A 19,083-nucleotide genomic window follows, 5' to 3' on the forward strand; every position below is an offset into this window, starting at 1 on the left:
TCACCCCCCCACATGTATGCAGTCTCTTACAGTCTCTTAAGCCATGTATGCCATCTCTGACAGTCTCTTGTGCCATGTCTGCAGTCTCTGACAGTCTCTTGGGCCATGTCTGCAGTCTCTCTGACAGTCTCTTGGGCCATGTCCGCAGTCTCTAACCATCACCTGTACTACGTCTGCAGTCTATGACTGTGATAATGTCATTGTCGAAAAAGGGTCAGAGAATGGGTGACCTTAAAATGATGCCCCTCCCTGAAAAAAGTTCTGCGGACGCCCATGTTCAAAGGTGTTATCAATTAATCTCATTAGGTTACTGTCACACTTGGGTGACTTTTCGTGCAGCTTTGGAACTCAGAGTCACGTGAAAAGTTGTCCCCCATGATTTCCATTCATATTTATTAGAGCTGCACGATTAATACGTTATCGCAATTTTTATCCCTTTGCAATCTTGAAAAAAGTGTTTCATGATTCTTGCTATGCAAAGAATTCTCTCTGCTCTTCTGAAGGCACAGCCATCCAAAGAAAGGAAGAGGAAAAACCGGACAGTCTGCCAAGAATTAGAACATTCTTTATCAGTGAACTTAACTAGAACATTGTAACAATTTGTCAATGAAATTGTTACATGTACACTTCTATGTAAGTGAGGAAAGTTTAACCACTAAACCTTTTTCTGACATTTGTTGGTTTCAAGTTAAAATAATTTTTTTTTGCTAGAAAATTACTTAGAACCCCCCCAACATTATATTTTTTTAGTAGAGACCATAGAGAATAAAATGGTGGTTGTTGCAATATTTGATGTCACGCTGTATTTGCACATTGGTCTTTCAAATGGAATCAGTGGGTGCGTCTGGCCCAGCTGAGGAGTCTGGGGAAGGGTACTTAAGATTTTGCAGTCCCATGTTGAAAGTTCCATCGTGAGGCCATAGTGGCCTGTTCCTGGAGCTGGACCGGGGTAGCCCCTTGAGGGGTCACGGGAGCGTATGTCGCCCTGCAACATGTGACTAGCCCCATTAGACCCACATGGTCTGGGGTAAGAATCCATCTGTTCCCGAGTCTCGGAACCGGCTGGTCCAAGGCACAGTAACTGAGGGAGGATTCAAGACGTCCGGGTGTGCTCTCAACTTGGAGGGGCACCGCAGCTTATGCAAGCGATTGAGGGAGGACTCTATTCGGAGGAGGGCCAACAAGCTGGCATCCCAAGAAGTGCCTGGTTGCTGGGTTGTCAAGGACACCAACGAATTCACGCTTTTCCAGTACTGCCAAGGAAACAGAGAATTCCAGGTACTGAGCCTGGCTTCCCCAATGACGTGTGGGTGACCCTGCCCCCCTCTGATGTAACGGAAACCTGCATTACATCAGAGGGGGTGGGGTTACCCACACGTCATTGGGGAAGCCAGGCTTTCCTACTTGCGTCAGAGGGGGGTGGGGTCAAGTGACATGTAGCCCCACCCTCCTCATATAAGAAATGTCAGGCTGCCGGGATCCCAGCAGTGTCTCCGCCAGTGGAGACAGAGGAAGGATGGATGGACTGTGCTGCGCTGCGCTGGAGGAGAGATCACCCGTCGCTGGATCAGATCAGCCATCGCTGGACCCCGGAGAGCTGATCATCTGTCTCTGGATAGCAAGAGTGGATTACCACAGCTGGAATCTTTTTATTTTTATTTTTAATAAAGGACTTTTTCAACATTCTTTTACACATTCTTTGTGAAATGGTAGGGGTACTTTTGTACCCCCTTACCATTTCAAACAAGGGGGGTGGGATCTGGGGGTTCCCTTGTTAAAGGGGGCTTCCAGATTCTGATAAGCCCCCCGCCCGCAGACCCCCACAACCACCAGCCAGGGTTGTGGGGATGAGGCCCTTGTCCTCATCAACATGGGGACAAGGTGCTTTGAGGGGTCACAGACCCCCAAAGCATCCTCCCAATGTTGAGGGCATATGGCCTGTTATGGTTCAGGGAGGGGCCGCTCTCTTGTCCCCCCCCCTCTTTTCCTGTGGCCTACCAGGTTGCGTGCTTGGATAAAGGGTCTGGTATGGATTTTTAGGGGGAACTCCACGCCATTTTTTTAAAATTTGGCATGGAGTTCCCCTTAAAATCCATACCAAACCTGAAGGGTCTGGTATGGATATTTAGGGGGAACCCCACGTCATTTTTTTTTAATTGGATGCGGGGTTCCCCTTAATATCCATACCAGACCTGAAGGGCCTGGTAATTGAATTTGGGGGAACCCCACACTTTTTTTTTTATCATCAATGAGTGTTCTCTGTATTACGGGGAGCCGACAATTCATTATAGCCGCGAGTGAATTTAAATTACTTTTTTTCCTGCAGAAATGACACTTTGTCAGTTCTAAGCACGGGAAACATGCACCCCTTCACAGGCATACTATAGACACCCCCCAGGTATGAAATTTAAAGGAATATAACACTTTTATTGTTTCACTTTAAGCATTATTAAAATCAGTGCTCCTGAAAAAACTGCCATTTTTAAAACCTTTTTTTGCATTGATCCATGTCCCCTGGGGCAGGACTCGGGTCCCCAAACACTTTTTAGGACAGTAACTTTCATATTAGCCTTTAAAATTAGCACTTTAGATTTTGAACGTTCGAGTCCCATAGACTTTAATAGGGTTCTAAAGTTCACACGAAGTTTAGGTCTGTTCGCAGGTTCTGTTGCGAACCGAACAGGGGGGTGTTTTGTCTCATCCTTATTAGTGACCAGTGGCAGTTAATTAACCCCCTCTGTGCTGCATTAGTGGCACCAGTGTCAGGGTTTATTAACCCCTTCATGCTGCAATAAACCCTGACACTGGTGCCACTAATGCAGCACAGAGGGGGTTAATTAACTGCCACTGGTCACTAATGCATCAGTGGCCAGTGGCAGTACATTAACCCCCTCCATGCTGCGTATTACTAATAGAATTACAAATGAATGCGCCCCCACCCCCCCAAAGTGTTAATCATTTCAGGCAGTTCACACAACTAGGATACTGACACAACAGGTCTTCAGCCTCTGCAAACTCACTTGCACCGTTGCTCGGGTCTTCACTGGCTCCTTGCAGGTCTCGGCAGCAGAGCTCACTCTCCTCTGCCTTTTTCATCCCACCTTCTGTGAATGACATCACGCTGGGCGGGACTAGAAAGCTCCTGTCGGGTGGAGATCACTCCGCCTCATAGAAGTGACTGCTTTGGACTAATGCTCATTAATAGGAAATACCTTGTATTATACTCTATCATTACCTTGTATTATACTATATCGTTACTTTGTATTATACTTTATCATTATCTTGTATTATACTCTACTGTTACCTTGTATTATACTCTATCATTACTAGGGATGAGCCGAACACCCCCCGGTTCGGTTCGCACCAGAACTCTCGAACGGACCCCGCGTTCGTAACGAACGTTAGAACCCCATTGAAGTCTATGGGACTCGAACGTTCGAAATGGAAAGTGCTAATTTTAACGGCTAATATGCAAGATATTGTCCTAAAAAGGGTTTGGGGACCTGACTCCTGCCTCAGGGGACATGGGTCAATGCAAAAAAAAGTTTTAAAAATGTCTGTTTTGGCGGGAGCACTGATTTTAATGACGATTAAAGTGGAAAAAAAAAGTGAAATATTCCTTTAAATATGGTGCCTGGGGGGTGTCTGTAGTATGCATGTGAAGTGCCACGTGTTTCCCGTGTTTAGAACAGTCCCTGCACAAAATGACATTAAACGGAAATAACATCATTTAAAACTGCTTGCGGTTTTAATGTTATATCTGGTTCCTGCAATATGGTTGAAAATCATTCAGAAAAATGGCATGGGTAGCCCTCCCAGTAGCTCAATTGCATACTGTGCAAGCTCTGGCCAGTGATCCATCCTCAAGACCCAATAAGCCAGAGGATTTTCAGTGGGAAAGGTGTCCAAGTCTGACCTTGCCCCTAGGTATTCCTGCACCATGTAAATTAGACGCTGGCGATGGGTGCTGGAACCAATCATACCTTGGGGCTGCGGACTAAAAAATTGTCTGAAAGCATCAGTCAGACGGCCACCTTCTCCACCGCTCCTTCTGACTGATGCCTCAGCAACACGTTGTCCAGGACCAGGAGTTTGTGACCTCCCAGTCTCTGGGAACGCGTTGCACAGAGCTTTCTGCAAGGCCTCCCGGAGATGTCTCATCCTCTGCTCCCTCTGCGATGGCAAGATAAGGTCGGCAACCTTACCCTTGTACCGTGGATCAAGGAGAGTGGCCAGCCAGTAATGGTCCCTCTCCTTGATCCGAAGAATACGAGGATCCTTCCGCAGGCTTTGCAGGATCAGGGAGGCCATGCAGCGTAGGTTAGCTGAGGCATTCGGTCCGGAGTCCTCTGGGTCACTAAGGACAACATGATCCGCAGCTACCTCCTCCCAGCCACGTACAAGTCCACGTGTTTCTTGGGACTGTAAATCATCAGTATAAGACTGCTGCTGCTGATGCTGATGCTGAGTGCCAGCCTCCACCTCCATGCTGACACAATCATCCTCCTCCTCCTCTTCCTCCTCCTCACCCTCTTCCTGTGTGATGGGTGGCACAGCAGGAACACTGTCTGGATAAAGGGGGCCTTGAGAGGTAAGGAAGTCCTCCTCTTCCTGCCTCTGTTCTGCCTCAAGTGCCCTGTCCATTATTCCATGCAGCGTATGCTCCAAGAGGTGGACAAGAGGTACAGTGTCACTGATGCATGCACTGTCACTGCTCACCATCCTTGTGGCCTCCTCAAACGGTGACAGGACAGTGCATGCATCCCTGATCATGCCCCACTGGCGTGGTGAGAAAAAACCAAGCTCCCCTGACCCTGTCCTGGTGCCGTAGTCGCACAGGTACTCATTGATGGCCCTCTGCTGCGTGTGCAGCCGCTGCAGCATGGCCAATGTTGAGTTCCATCTGGTGGGCATGTCACATATAAGGCGGTTCTTGGGCAGGTTCAACTCCTTTTGGAGCTCAGCCAGCCGAGCACAGGCATTAAATGATCGGCGGAAATGCACACAGACTTTCCTGGCCTGCTTCAGGACATCATGTAAGCCGGGGTACCTGCCCAAGAACCGCTGCACCACCAGGTTAAGGACGTGAGCTACACAGGGCACATGGGTCAGTTGTCCCTGTCGGAGGGCGGAGAGGAGGTTGGTGCCATTGTCGCAAACCACCATTCCTGGCTTAAGCTGGCGTGGCGTCAACCACCTCTCGGCCTGCCCCTGCAGAGCTGACAAAACATCCGCCCCAGTGTGGCTCCTGTCCCCCAAACAAACCAGCGCAAGCACGGCATGGCATCGTTTTGCCTGCGTACTTGCGTAGCCCCTGGAACGCCTACGGAGCACCGCTGGTTCTGAGGACAGAGCACTGGAAGAGGCCATGGAGGAAGAAGAAGAGGAGGGGGTGGAGGAGAGAGGTGTGTCACAACCAATAGTAGCATTTTGGAGGCGTGGTGGCGGAACAACCTCCAACACTACTGCACCTTGTCCTGCATCCTTCCCAGCAGCCAGAAGAGTGACCCAATGGGCCGTGAAAGACAGGTAACGTCCCTGTCCATGCCTGCTGGACCATGAGTCAGCGGTAATATGCACCTTACCGCTGACCGCCCTGTCCAGCGAGGCAAGGACATTGCCTTCCACATGCCGGTAGAGAGCCGGAATCGCCTTCCGTGAGAAAAAGTGGCGTTTGGGGACCTGCCACTGAGGAACCGCACATTGTACAAACTCACGGAAGGGGGCCGAGTCTACCAACTGAAAAGGCAGCAGTTGAAGTGCTAGCAATTTAGCCAAGCTAGCATTCAACCGCTGGGCATGTGGATGGCTGGGAGTAAATTTCTTCCGCCGGTCCAGCAGCTGGGGCAGGGACATTTGCCTGCTATAATCGGACGTGGATGTACCACTAGCAGAGTTCCCGGAAGCACTTGGCTGTGACACACCTAATTCTACACCTTCATTCCTCTCAGAGCAGGTTTCAGAGAGGACTGAAGGTCTAGTGGGGTTGGAGATGCCAGCTGATGAGGAGCAAGGAGAGGTCCGCTTTGTTCTTTGGTGTGGGTCTTTGAGGTACGCTTGCCAACGAGCTGCATGGCAGGTCAACATATGTCTGGTCAAGCATGTGGTGCCCAAGCGGCTGATGTTTTGGCCACGTGAGATACGCTTGAGACATATGTTGCAAATAGCAGCGGTGCGATCTGATGCACTCGTCTCAAAAAAGGCCCACACCAAAGAACTTTTAGCATAACGTGCAGAGGAAGCGCTCTGCGCAGGCGGAGCTCTGCGGTGTGATTCAGTCGGTGTGCTGCCCCTAAGCTGGCCCCCGGAGGGCATCCTGCCTCGTTGGACATGTGCCTCCTCCTCCTCCTCCTCCTCCTCCTCCTCCTCCCTCCTTCCAGGCATCCACGTGGAGTCAGTGCCCTCATCATCCCCTCCCTCTTCATCGCTGTAGCAAACCTGGCAGTATGCTGCAGCTTGTGGAACATGACTGCCAGATTGCTGTCCTTCTTGAGCATCCCCTCTCTCTGCGCTCACGCTACTGCCTTCCTCTAGCTGAGTGTCATCATCAGAGCCCACCAAACACTGGGCATCCTCCTGGAGCATGTACCCAACACTGTGCTCAAAGGGTTCAGGAGACTCCTCAGGAGGACGTGGTGGGTCTAGGGAAGGAGTCACTGATGATGACATTGAGAGGAGGGAAGACGATGCGTTGGCAGCTGCTTTGCTACTACCCTGAGACTGGGTGAGAGAGGATGAGGAGGATGAAGAGGGCTTGGTCATCCACTCTACCAAGTCGTTGGCATGTTGCGGTTCAACATGTCCAGCTGCAGAAAAGAAGGACAAGCATGTCCCATGGCCACGTGCTGATGACAATGCACCGCGTCCACGACCAGCACTGTTGTCTCTAGACACAGAGTCTGCTTGCCCTCTTTTATCGGCTCGCGCCTGTCTGCCTCTCCTTGCTGGCCTTCCAGACATGGTAATGGCCTGAAGGGAGTTGGGTAAAACAGTAGTTGGGTAGTTTATATTGTGCTGTAGGCACACAACACCCACTAACTCCTGCAGATGCCTTTTTTATAGAACAGCAGAGTTAAAGGGGTATATACAGATGTATACTGTGCTGTGCTGGAAGTACACACAACTTCCAATAACTCCTGCAGATGGCAATTGGGCCCAAATAGAGAACAGCTATGTAGGTGGATTATAGCGGTATGTACTGGGTACAGAGCACGCAGACAGCACGCACTATCTCCTGAGTGACACTACTGACTGCAAGCGCTATTGTTAAAGATGGACCACTAGCTATATAGGTGAGGTGAATATCACGGTGTATACTGCGGTCAGGGCACGCAGACAATAACCAGAAAACAGCAGAGATAAAGGGGTATACACAGATGTATACTGTGCTGTGCTGGAAGCACACACAACTTCCAATAACTCCTGCAGATGGCAATTGGGCCCAAATAGAGAACAGCTTTGTAGGTGTATATAGTGGTATGTACTGGGTACAGAGCACGCAGACAGCACGCACTAACACTACTGACTGCAAGCTCTATTATTAAAGCTAGATCACTAGCTATATAGGTGAGGTGAATATAGTGGTGTATACTGCGGTCAGGGCACAGACAGTAACCACTACACAAGAGCAAGATAGTAAATCAGCCAAAAACGATTGGTGTGTAACTGTGTTGAAGGTACACAGAACACCCACTGCTTCAGATGCTAACTAACACACTACACGAGGCCGCCTCAAAGGCGGCCTTATATAGTGTGGGGCGTGCACTACACAGCCTGAGCTATGATTGGCCATAGGCAGGATGCCTGTGGCCAACCATGGCTCTCCTCGCTGCTGGCGCTGCGATTGGCCAAGCATGCGGGGTCACAGTGCATGCTTGGCCAATCGTGAGCCAGCAATGCATTGCGCCATCGCAGTGCATTGTGGGCCACACGAATTTTGCCGCGAACGGCCCAAACGTTCGGAATTCGGCGAACGCACGAACGACCAATGTTCGAGACGAACTTACGTTCGACTCGAACACGAAGCTCATCCCTAATTATTACCTTGTATTATACTATATCGTTACTTTGTATTATACTTTATCATTACCTTGTATTATACTACCATATATACTCGAGTATAGGTCGATCCAAATATAAGCCGAGGCCCCTAATTTACCACAAAAAAAATGGGAAAACTTATTGACTCGTGTAAAAGCCGAGGGTGAGACATGCCTGTCCATCCCTGTGTGTCCATCCCTGTGTGTCCGTCCATCCCTGTGTGTCCAGCCCTGTGTGTCCGTCCATCCCTGTGTGTCCAGCCCTGTGTGTCCAGCCCTGTATGTCCAGCCCTGTGTGTCCATCCATCCCTGTGTGTCCGTCCATCCCTGTGTGTCCAGCCTTGTGTGTCCAGCCTACCTGTGTCCCGAGCCTGCGTCCCGAGCCTGCGTGCTTCTGCACATACGGCGGCCATGCCAGGATCGCCGCACCTCTTCTCGTCTGACAGACGGCGGCCATTCCACTGTTCAAAAGCCGCGCCTCCGTCTGTGATAGGCGGAACACTCAATTTCCCAGCAGTCTGTGTTCCGCCTATCACGGACATCCTCTCATCCTCGTCCGTAGTATGAGGATGAGCGGATGTCCGTGATAGGCGGACCACTGACTGCTGGGAAATTGACTGTTCCGCCTATCACAGACAGGGAGGCGCGGCTTTTGAATAGTTGAATGGCCGTCGTCTGTCTGCACGACACGCTGATCGGGCAGGCAGACGGCGATGACTCGAGTATAAGCCGAGGGGGGCACTTTCAGCCTCAAAAAAGAGGCTGAAAATCTCGGCTTATACTCGAGTATATACGGTATATCGTTACTTTGTATTCTACTCTATCATTACCTTGTATTCTACGCTATCATTTCCTGCTATCTCTTATGTGCTGCCAAGGTGACACGTGTGTATGTGCAGATATAGGAAAATACTTTTTTTTATCTGTTTTATATTGTTGTTACAAATAAATAATGTTTACCAACCACTCTACCACCACAAGTCAATTGCCTCATTTAAAGCCCCACATCCCCCTTTTTTGGTTGGAGGTACATATAATGTGCCTCATTTAAAGTCCCAAACTCCCCCCCCCCTCCCCCCTTTTTGATATATGCAATAGGGATGAAGGCAATTGATTTTTTTTGGATTGGCAGTGTTCCCCTGCCATCCATGTGTGAGGTCTGTCTTGGTTGGTAGTGCACCTTCTATACGGTGTCTGCGGCACTTGGCGGTATATCTGACATTGTATTATAAGTACAATTCAATTTCATCCACAAAACGTTCATATAACATATAATAATGACATATCTGTATTAGATATACTATTTGATACCATGCCCATTTTTTTTTATATATTTATTTATATATCAAAAATATTTTTCTACTGGGCCTCTGTTGATCTATATAAATCTATACAGACTGAGGCGGGGGGAGGGGGGGTGCCCCTTTTTCTTGTCTTGATTCCGGAGCTGCGATGTGCAGCAGTGCTTCCCTTATGAGTCTCTTTGAGATATTGGTGGGGGTGGGGGGGGGGCCTTCATGCGCATCGGCGTCATGATACGATCTGTCCTTTGACGCCGCAATACAGGGACATTCTCGGTCCATCTCACCCCTAGAGATGGGGTTGGAGTGGCTCCACTTTGGCGCTTGCGCCGGTGGTGGATTTCACTGCCAACTCCGATTCTCATTTGACAGTGTGCATGACGCTGGTTGGGGACCCGCCCCCTACCTACACAGCCCACTCACTGGATACACACACACACAGCCCACTCACTGGATACACACACACAGCCCACTCACTGGATACACACAGCCCACTCACTGGATACACACACACACAGCCCACTCACTGGATACACACACACACAGCCCACTCACTGGATACACACACACACAGCCCACTCACTGGATACACACACACACACAGCCCACTCACTGGATACACACACACACACACAGCCCACTCACTGGATACACACACACACACAGCCCACACACTGGATACACACACACACACACAGCCCACTCACTGGATACACACACACACACACAGCCCACACACTGGATACACACACACACACACACACAGCCCACTCACTGGATACACACACACACACACAGCCCACTCACTGGATACACACACACACACACAGCCCACTCACTGGATACACACACACACACACACACAGCCCACTCACTGGATACACACAGCCCACTCACTGGATACACACACACACACACACACAGCCCACTCACTGGATACACACACACAGCCCACTCACTGGATACACACACACACAGCCCACTCACTGGATACACACACACACAGCCCACTCACTGGATACACACACACACACACAGCCCACTCACTGGATACACACAGCCCACTCACTGGATACACACACACACACACACACACAGCCCACTCACTGGATACACACACACACAGCCCACTCACTGGATACACACACACACAGCCCACTCACTGGATACACACACACACACACACACACACACACACACACACACACACACACACACACACACACACACAGCCCACTCACTGGATACACACACAGCCCACTCACTGGATACACACACAGCCCACTCACTGGATACACACAGCCCACTCACTGGATACACACACACACAGCCCACTCACTGGATACACACAGCCCACTCACTGGATACACACACACACACACAGCCCACTCACTGGATACACACACACACACAGCCCGCTCACTGGATACACACACACACACACACACACAGCCCACTCACTGGATACACACACAGCCCACTCACTGTATACACACACACACACAGCCCACTCACTGGATACACACACAGCCCACTCACTGGATACACACACACACACACACACACAGCCCACTCACTGGATACACACACACACACACACACACAAAGCCCACTCACTGGATACACACACACACACACACACACACAGCCCACTCACTGGATACACACACAGCCCACTCACTGGATACACACACAGCCCACTCACTGGATACACACACACACACAGCCCACTCACTGGATACACACACACACAGCCCACTCACTGGATACACACGCACACAGCCCACTCACTGGATACACACAGCCCACTCACTGGATACACACACAGCCCACTCACTGGATACACACACACACAGCCCACTCACTGGATACACACGCACACAGCCCACTCACTGGATACACACAGCCCACTCACTGGATACACACACAGCCCACTCACTGGATACACACGCACACAGCCCACTCACTGGATACGCATACAGCCCACTCACTGGATACGCACACAGCCCACTCACTGGATACACACACACAGCCCACTCACTGGATACACACACACAGCCCACTCACTGGATACACACACACACACACGGGAGGCATGACATTTTTTTTCTTTTTTCTGCCCTTTTTTCTACCCTTCTTTTTTTTTTTTTTTTTTTTTACACATTGAATACACCCATGTACCATTGTGTATATTTATATACACATAACATTCATTAGAATATACACATATCATTATATATCATTTTTATTTTATTTTTACACTGTTTTTTCACATTTTTCACCTTTTTATATTTTTCTCACATTTGTTTTTCACATTTGTTTTTCACATTTTTTTTTACATGTATTTTTTTCCAGAACACCACACTTGCAGTCCTCCCCACACATGTGGAATGTGCTGTGGCGATCGGACATGCCATGTGGGTGTTTTCCTGGCTGGGGTGGGGTCCCTTGCCTCAGCTCCGGAAGCAGACAACCATTTGGGGTCCCATCTTCCTCGCTGCCAGCCAAGTACAGTGTCATAGCCGACCTGTGAGTATAGATTTTTTCCTCCACCGTGAGGTCTTTCCTCCCCTTAAAGGGATAGGAGATAGTAATTAATAGTACATATCCATTTGTATTTACAGTTTACTTCTGTACCCAACTCCTTATGAATGGCAGATTGCCATGAAACGCGTCGACTTTCCATGGGGTGCTCAGTCAAGCCTGCCTTACTACCTATTCACTGGCCCATATATATCTTTTATACATTTTAAATTTCATTGAGTAGTATGTAGAGATGCACAATTAATCATCAAGAATCGTTATCGCGATCTCGACAAAAGTGTTTCACAATTCTTTCTATGCAAAGAATTCTCTCTGCTCTTCTGAAGCCACAGCAGTCAAAAGATAGGAAAAGAAAAAACTGGGCAGTGTGCCAAGAATCACAACATTCTTTATGAGTTGAACTGAAGTATAAACATTGTAACAATTTGTCAATGGACTTTGTGTGTAAGTGAAAAAAGTTTAACCACTTCCCAACCGGCACACACACATATACGTCGGCAGAATGGCACGGACGGGCAAATGGGCGTACAGATACGTCCCTTTAAATTTGCCACCATGCCACCGCGCGCGCGCGCCGGTCAGCACCTCCGTGAGTCCGATCATCTCACGGGGAGGAAGAACAGGGAGATGCTAAAGTAAACAAGCATCTCCCCATTCTGCCTAGCAACAGTGACACTGATCTCTGCTCCCTGTGATTGGAGCAGAGATCAGTGAGGTGTACAACACAGCCACGTCCCCCCACAGTTAGCAACACGCCCCTAGGACACACTTAATCTCTACACTGCCAACTAGTGGTTAACCCCTTCACTGCCAATGTCATTTACACAGGAGTGTATAAATGACAATGGTCCCAAAAATGTGTCAAAAGTGTCCGATGTGTCCGCCATAATTTGGCAGTCACAATAAAAATCACTGATTGCCGCCATTACTAGTAAAAAAAAAAAAAAAATTAATAAAAATGCCATAAAACGATCCCCTATTTTCTAAACGCTATAACTTTTGTGCAAACCAATCAATAATTGCTTATTGCGATTTTTTTTTTCTTTCTTTTTTTTACCAAAAATATGTAGAAGAATACATATCGGCCTAAACTGAGGAAAAAATTTTTTTATATATATTTTTGGGGATATTTATTATAACAAAAAGTAAAAAATAATGCGTTTTTTTTCAAAATTGTCGCTCTATTTTTGTTTATAGCGCAAAAAATAAAAACCGCAGGGGTGATCAAATACCACCAAAAGAAAGCTCTATCTGTGGGGAAAAAAGGGACATCAATTTTATTTGGGAGCCACGTCGCACGTCCGCGCAGTTGTCAGTTAAAGTGACGCAGTGCCGAATCGCAAAAAGTGGTCTGGTCTTAAGCCAGCAAAATAGTCCGGGGCTGAAAGTGGTTAAACACTAAACCTTTTTCTGCCATTTGTCAGTTTCAAGTTAAAATATTTTTTTTTTTTTGCTAGAAATTTACTTGGAACCCCCAAACATTATATATATATATATATATATATATATATATTTTAGTAGTCATCCCAGAGAATAAAATGGTGGTTGTTACAATATTTTTTTATGTCGCACTGTATTTGCGCAGCGGTCTTTCAAATGCGATTTTTTAGAAAAAATTACTTTTATGAATTAAAAAAATTTAAAAAATGGGCTAACTTTACTGGTTATTTTTTTTTTTTTATTTTTTTTTTTTTTTAAGTTGGCCCATTTTTTTTTTTTTTTTTTTTTGTGTATAATGTGAAAGATTTAACGTCACGAGAATTGTGAGAGAATTGCGATCTTTTTATTCCAAACAAAAAAAATTGTGATTCTCATTTTGGCCAGAATCGTGCAGCTCTAGTAGTTTGTAACCACTTGTGTGTATCTATCTTATAGCAGCTCTGTATACGGGTTACCAATGTCCGTTAATAGGAAATACCTTGTATTATACTCTATCATTACCTACTATCTCTTATAAGCTGCCAAGTTGACATATATGTATCTATTAAGTTTTTGGCATGAGTATGTGCAGATATTTGAAAATACTTTTTTTTATCTGTTTTATATTATTACAAATAAATAATTTTTACCAACCACTCTACCGCCACAAGTCAATTGCCTTATTTAAAGCCCCACGTCCCCCATTTTTTGGTTACGTACTCGGGATGGCGGTACATATAATGGGCCTTTTTTTACGGGGCATCAGAGGCCTCCTTGCTCCCCAGCCTGGTCTGCTTCTACCTCCTGACAAGTTCAGCAGTGGCCCGGCAGCCCCGCCTCTACCCCTACAACTCACAGCAGGCAGCGCTGTATACAAAAATACTCTTTACCAGTCTGGTCCGCTCACCACGCCAGCTTGGGGTCACTGACTGGGGACATTCCCTCCCACACACACATCAGGCAAATTAGGCGGCTGCGAGGCCCCTGTGAGGGCGGGGGCCTAAGGCGACCGCCTAATTTGCCTAATTAGAGAGCCGCCTCTGCATACAGGTGAAACAGCTAGCAGGAGCATAGTATGCTGTCCAAGTTAGGAGGACTTTGTTGCCTCGCCTCGCTCCGAACACCCCCAGAGGGATCACACTGTGTCCAGTGCAGGGCGGAAGCACCTCCCACTCATATCTATTTCAGTCCCATAAAGATTTCCTAGCGAAAAGTCTTAGGTGTCTCAGGTCCACAAGGAGACTAGCCCTGTAATGCGCCTCGACCTCCATAGTAAAATAGTTTATTATTATAGTTGAATAGTTTATTCTAATAAATAATAAAAACTATAATAATAGATAAAAATGTAATTATAATAAAAAATATGAAAAACAAATTATCCAAATGTAATAGATTCGTTAAACTCGAAGGTTGAATTGTTTTTCGTCATTTCAGGTTTTGGTTCTTTTGGATTTTCGTTCTTTCTGAAAATGTTGTCTTTGTATGCATTCGTCGAAAGAGTCTTTTGTTTATTCAGATACTTCCAAATGAAGGAATATGCAGAATTTCACCCGAAAACAAATTTAGAAGGAAACGAATTGCACATGTCTAGCGTTTATAGAGAGAGGACGATTCCTTCTTCAATTGGTCAAAATCTCAGCAATTGCGCCTTATTCTAAGGAATTGACCTTCTGGTATTCCTCGGCAGTGCCCAAGGGCCCGGGGGCAGTAGGCCCCATTCCCCCGGTATCATGCAGAACTGAGCTGGAGTCTCCAGTCATTCACCACCCAAGGAGTTCACTGCTCTGGGCACCTGACCCTTCCCAGCACGGGATTTAAAGAGGAAGTAAACCCTGATGGGTTTACTTACTTCCTCTTTGATTCCCTGCAAAGGTAAAGCATAATGGACTACTATGCATCGCATCGCATCGCATTGCATAGTAGTCCATTATGTGTCACTTACCTGACACAGGAGCCAGCGAAGTCACCGCTGTCCCCTTGTGTACGGAACATCCATCTTCTTGGTGGGTCTCGCTGCTTCGGCGCTGCCATTCATCGGAGCCGCGATGATGTCACTCCCGCGCATGCGCACGGGACCCGCCACTCACGGCATATCGTCGTTAACTGTGGCGCGCTCAGTGCGCCTGCGCGCCACTGTCTACGGCGCATGCACCGTAGACAGCGGTGCCTGTCTTTTGGCAAATATCCCCTAAACCTTGTAGGTATAGGAGATATTTCTTGGACCTACAGGTAAGCCTTAATCTAGGCTTACCTGTAGGTCAAAGTGGTTTCTAAGAGTTTACAACCACTTTAATCCCCCTGGAGCAGCCGGCACCAGCGATGTCATGAGTGTCTGGAAAGTAAGCCGACCTCTCCTGCTCCAGCTGCTGCAGTGAGAGCCACAAAAGGTTGGTTCCGGTTATTTCCCTTTGTGTAGGTGTGGCTTGAGTATGGTGGGGACACAGGGGGTCCCATGATCTCTTATTGCTTGGGTCCCCATGAGTTGTCAGATAAGGGATTCCGGTTGATGGCATTCAGGAGGGTGTTACATACCGTGAGGGAGGAGGCGATCAGATCCTTCTCCTGGCTTGGTATGGAGAACCCCCCACCCGGATGGCCCCCACCCATCTCCATACTATTGCAAGACGGAAGCGACGTCAACACGTCACTTCCGCCCATAACTCTTAAAGGGACATTTTTTTATTTTATTTTTTTCAAATGACAATTTCTTTTTTTATTGCATTTTAGTGTAAATATGAGATGTGAGGTATTTTTGACCCCCCCCCCAGATCTCATATTTAAGAGGACCTGTCATGTCAAGAAAAGTGACACATTTTTTTTTTTTTTTAAAAGAACAGTGTAAAAATAAAAAATAAAAGGTAAAATAATTAAGAAAAAAAAATGTAAATGCGCCCCGTCCCACCGAGCTTGTGTGCAGAAGCGAACGCATACGTGAGTAGCGCCCGCATATGAAAACGGTGGTCAAACCATACATGTAAGGTATCGTCGCGATCGGTAGAGCGAAAGCAATAATTCTAGCCCTAGACCTCCTCTGTAACGCAAAACATGCAACCTCTAGAATTTTTTTAAACTTCGCTTATGTAGATCTTTAAGGGTAAAAATTTGTCGCCATTCCACGAGCGGGGCGCAATTTTGAAGCGTGACATGTTGGGTATCAATTTACTCGGCGTAACATCATCTTTCACAATGTAAAAAAACATTTGGGCTAACATTACTTCTCTTATTTTTCAATTCAAAAAACCTTTTTTTTTCCAAAAAAAAGTGCGCTTGTAAGACCGCTGCGCAAATACGGTGTGACAGAGTATTGCAATGAGCACCATTTTATTCTCTAGGGTGTTAGATATAGATATATATATATATTAATGTGGAATAATGGGTATCACACTCAGACTTAAAGTCCAATAAAGTGCAAGGGTGCGTAAAATTAATATATCCAAAAAAATAATAATTAGTAAACGTTAATGGGTTTTGAAAGGCAAATTTGCGTGTGGAACTTCAGTGGTGAGTGTAAACTGGTCCCATGCACTAACCCCAAAGACTACAAAGTATCTAATAATAAAAGATATCTCTAAGGAGTCCAAACAATAGTAATTTTGTAGTGAACAAAGATAAAATAAACAAAAAATTATATAAGTAAACACCCTACAGAGCTAATAGAGAGCAGGGTGTGTAAAAAAATATATATATATATAAAAAAGAGAAAAGAACAAGGAAGAGAAAAAAAGTGCACGTGCTTTTCCGTGACAACCAATGTGCATACGAATCCAGTAACCACTTGTGTTCTCTTCACTGTGTCAACACACTAAAGTAAGTAATGGCCCCTTACCTCAAGGCAAGGAGACAAAAACGTATAAGTGAAGGTCCCTTTAAGGCTCCTCTTTCTGGATACACATTTCTCCTTCACTCTCTCCACAAAAGCATGTATGGCAAGAAAATGGTCACAGCACAGGTACAGGTCACTTTAAGGCTCCTCTCTCCAGCTCCACTCTCCTCCTTTTAGTTTATCTCCATAGAGCTCAGTTTAATCAAAGAAAGCAAACTATAGTGTAGTAGGTTTTGTAAAACATATCCAATTTTTATTAGCAATAGGGTACTCACAAAAGAGGTCTCTTTAAAAAACTTATATCCGACGAGCAGCGAATTTGTGCAGTGTGAATCAGCATAAAACGTCCTTCCCTGTCCCTACGCGTGACGTCACACCTCGTGACTTCATCAGGGGATCATCGACTTTCCTACATATTTTCCCTAGTGGACACGGCTTGGTCCATATCTGTGTATGCAGCTATTCATATAAATAACCCTTATTAGGAGCAGCGCAGGAATAACTATTTTATGATTATCTATAAACATCATTTAAAATAGCCGCTCCTGTAAAAACGAAATTTTTATTAATACATATCCCCCCAGGGCAGTACCCGGGCCCCCATACCCCTTTCATGGCCAATACCTTGCATATAATCCTTCACAATGGGCACTTTTTGCAACTGTGGGCACTGGGCTGTGGCTTCACAGCCGGGCACCCACTGCGCATGCGCGAGTGGCGCTGCGCGCCGTGATGGGTCGCGCAGTCACCTGGAACCTGTCACGTGTCCCAGATGACCGACCGGAGGGAGGGGGCGGAGCTGAGCCTTTCCTGCGCCGAGAGAAAGTGATGTCACCAGCCCAGGCACTGAAGGAGGCAGACTACGAGGGACCTCCTAGCAACAGGCATTTAGAGGTAAGTTAAAAAAAATCTAAATTTTTTTTTTTTTTTACATTTATTTTTTTTCGTAATTTTTATCTTTTTTTATTTTTTTTTTGTATGGACCACCACTTTAAGGGGAAATTCAGTTAGTAAAGTGAGAGACTGGCCTAACCAATTGCGCAGGTTTGGGATGCAGCACACCTCATCGACATTTCAGGCAAAAAAAAAAAGTTGAAAACAAAATACGTACACAGGGTTATCCAGCAAGTCTGCAGTGGTTTCCTTTATTTGTTCATTTCCTTGAGCTTTCTCTAGAATTGTTAGATTGTATCTCTTGTTATTAACCACTTCAATACCGGGGGGCACTTAAACACCTGGCAATGGCATACTAGCTCATTATGCCTTTGCCTTGCAGGTTGCATTTAAAAATATATATATATATATAAAGTGCCTTTACTTCCTCTTTAACTGGTTTAAAAAAATAAAGGAAATGTGATGAAAATCAGTTATGATGATTCACCATTACCATAGAACTATAGGAGTTCTTCCGTATATAACTGACTCTTTATATTTCATCCAGGACTCGGAGAAGTCACACCACAGTCTACTATGAGGATCATATTACAGGTGAGATTATACAGATTTATTGGATTTTTTTTAAACTTCTCTAAATGCGGATCTCCCGTTTCCTTGGGAATTCTGAATGTGATAAACCCACAATAACAAGGAGGAGATGTAGAGGAGCTCAGATTTTGAGATGTAGAGGGTGGAGAGACTTTGGGATGATTGGAGTTCATTCACATTGAGGAGTTTTCATCCCCTGAGGAGCGAAGTCTAATGCCGTGTACACACGACCGGACTTTCCGGCGGACTAGGTCCGATGGTCTTACCAACGGACTTTCGGCGGAGGTCCGACGGAATTTCTGAACGAACGGATTTGGCCACACACGACTGGACTAAGTCCGTTCGAAGTTTTGAATGTGATGACATAAGATGGGACTAAACAAGTAAGTTCAATAGCCAGTAGCTGCCCTTGCGTCGTATTTGGTCCGTTGGACCAGCAAACAGACAAACAGTTTCCCGATATTTAGTGCGT

The 19,083-nt window shown here is 46.5% G+C and overlaps 1 protein-coding gene across 1 annotated transcript in view; it reads left to right on the top strand.

Moving 5' to 3' along the window:
* Window positions 1-19,083, top strand: part of LOC143981581 (V-set domain containing T-cell activation inhibitor 1-like) — a 129,940-nt gene that overhangs the window by 42,003 nt on the left and 68,854 nt on the right. Inside the window, exon 2 of the mRNA XM_077479549.1 lies at window positions 18,568-18,614. Coding sequence (XP_077335675.1) covers window positions 18,568-18,614 — 47 coding nt within the window. The remainder of the gene's footprint in view (window positions 1-18,567; window positions 18,615-19,083) is intronic.

Source organism: Lithobates pipiens, unplaced genomic scaffold, assembly GCF_037356315.1.
Source record: "Lithobates pipiens isolate NorthernLeopardFrog02 unplaced genomic scaffold, aLitPip1_a1.2 Scaffold_16, whole genome shotgun sequence".
Classification (NCBI taxonomy): Eukaryota; Metazoa; Chordata; class Amphibia; order Anura; family Ranidae; genus Lithobates; species Lithobates pipiens.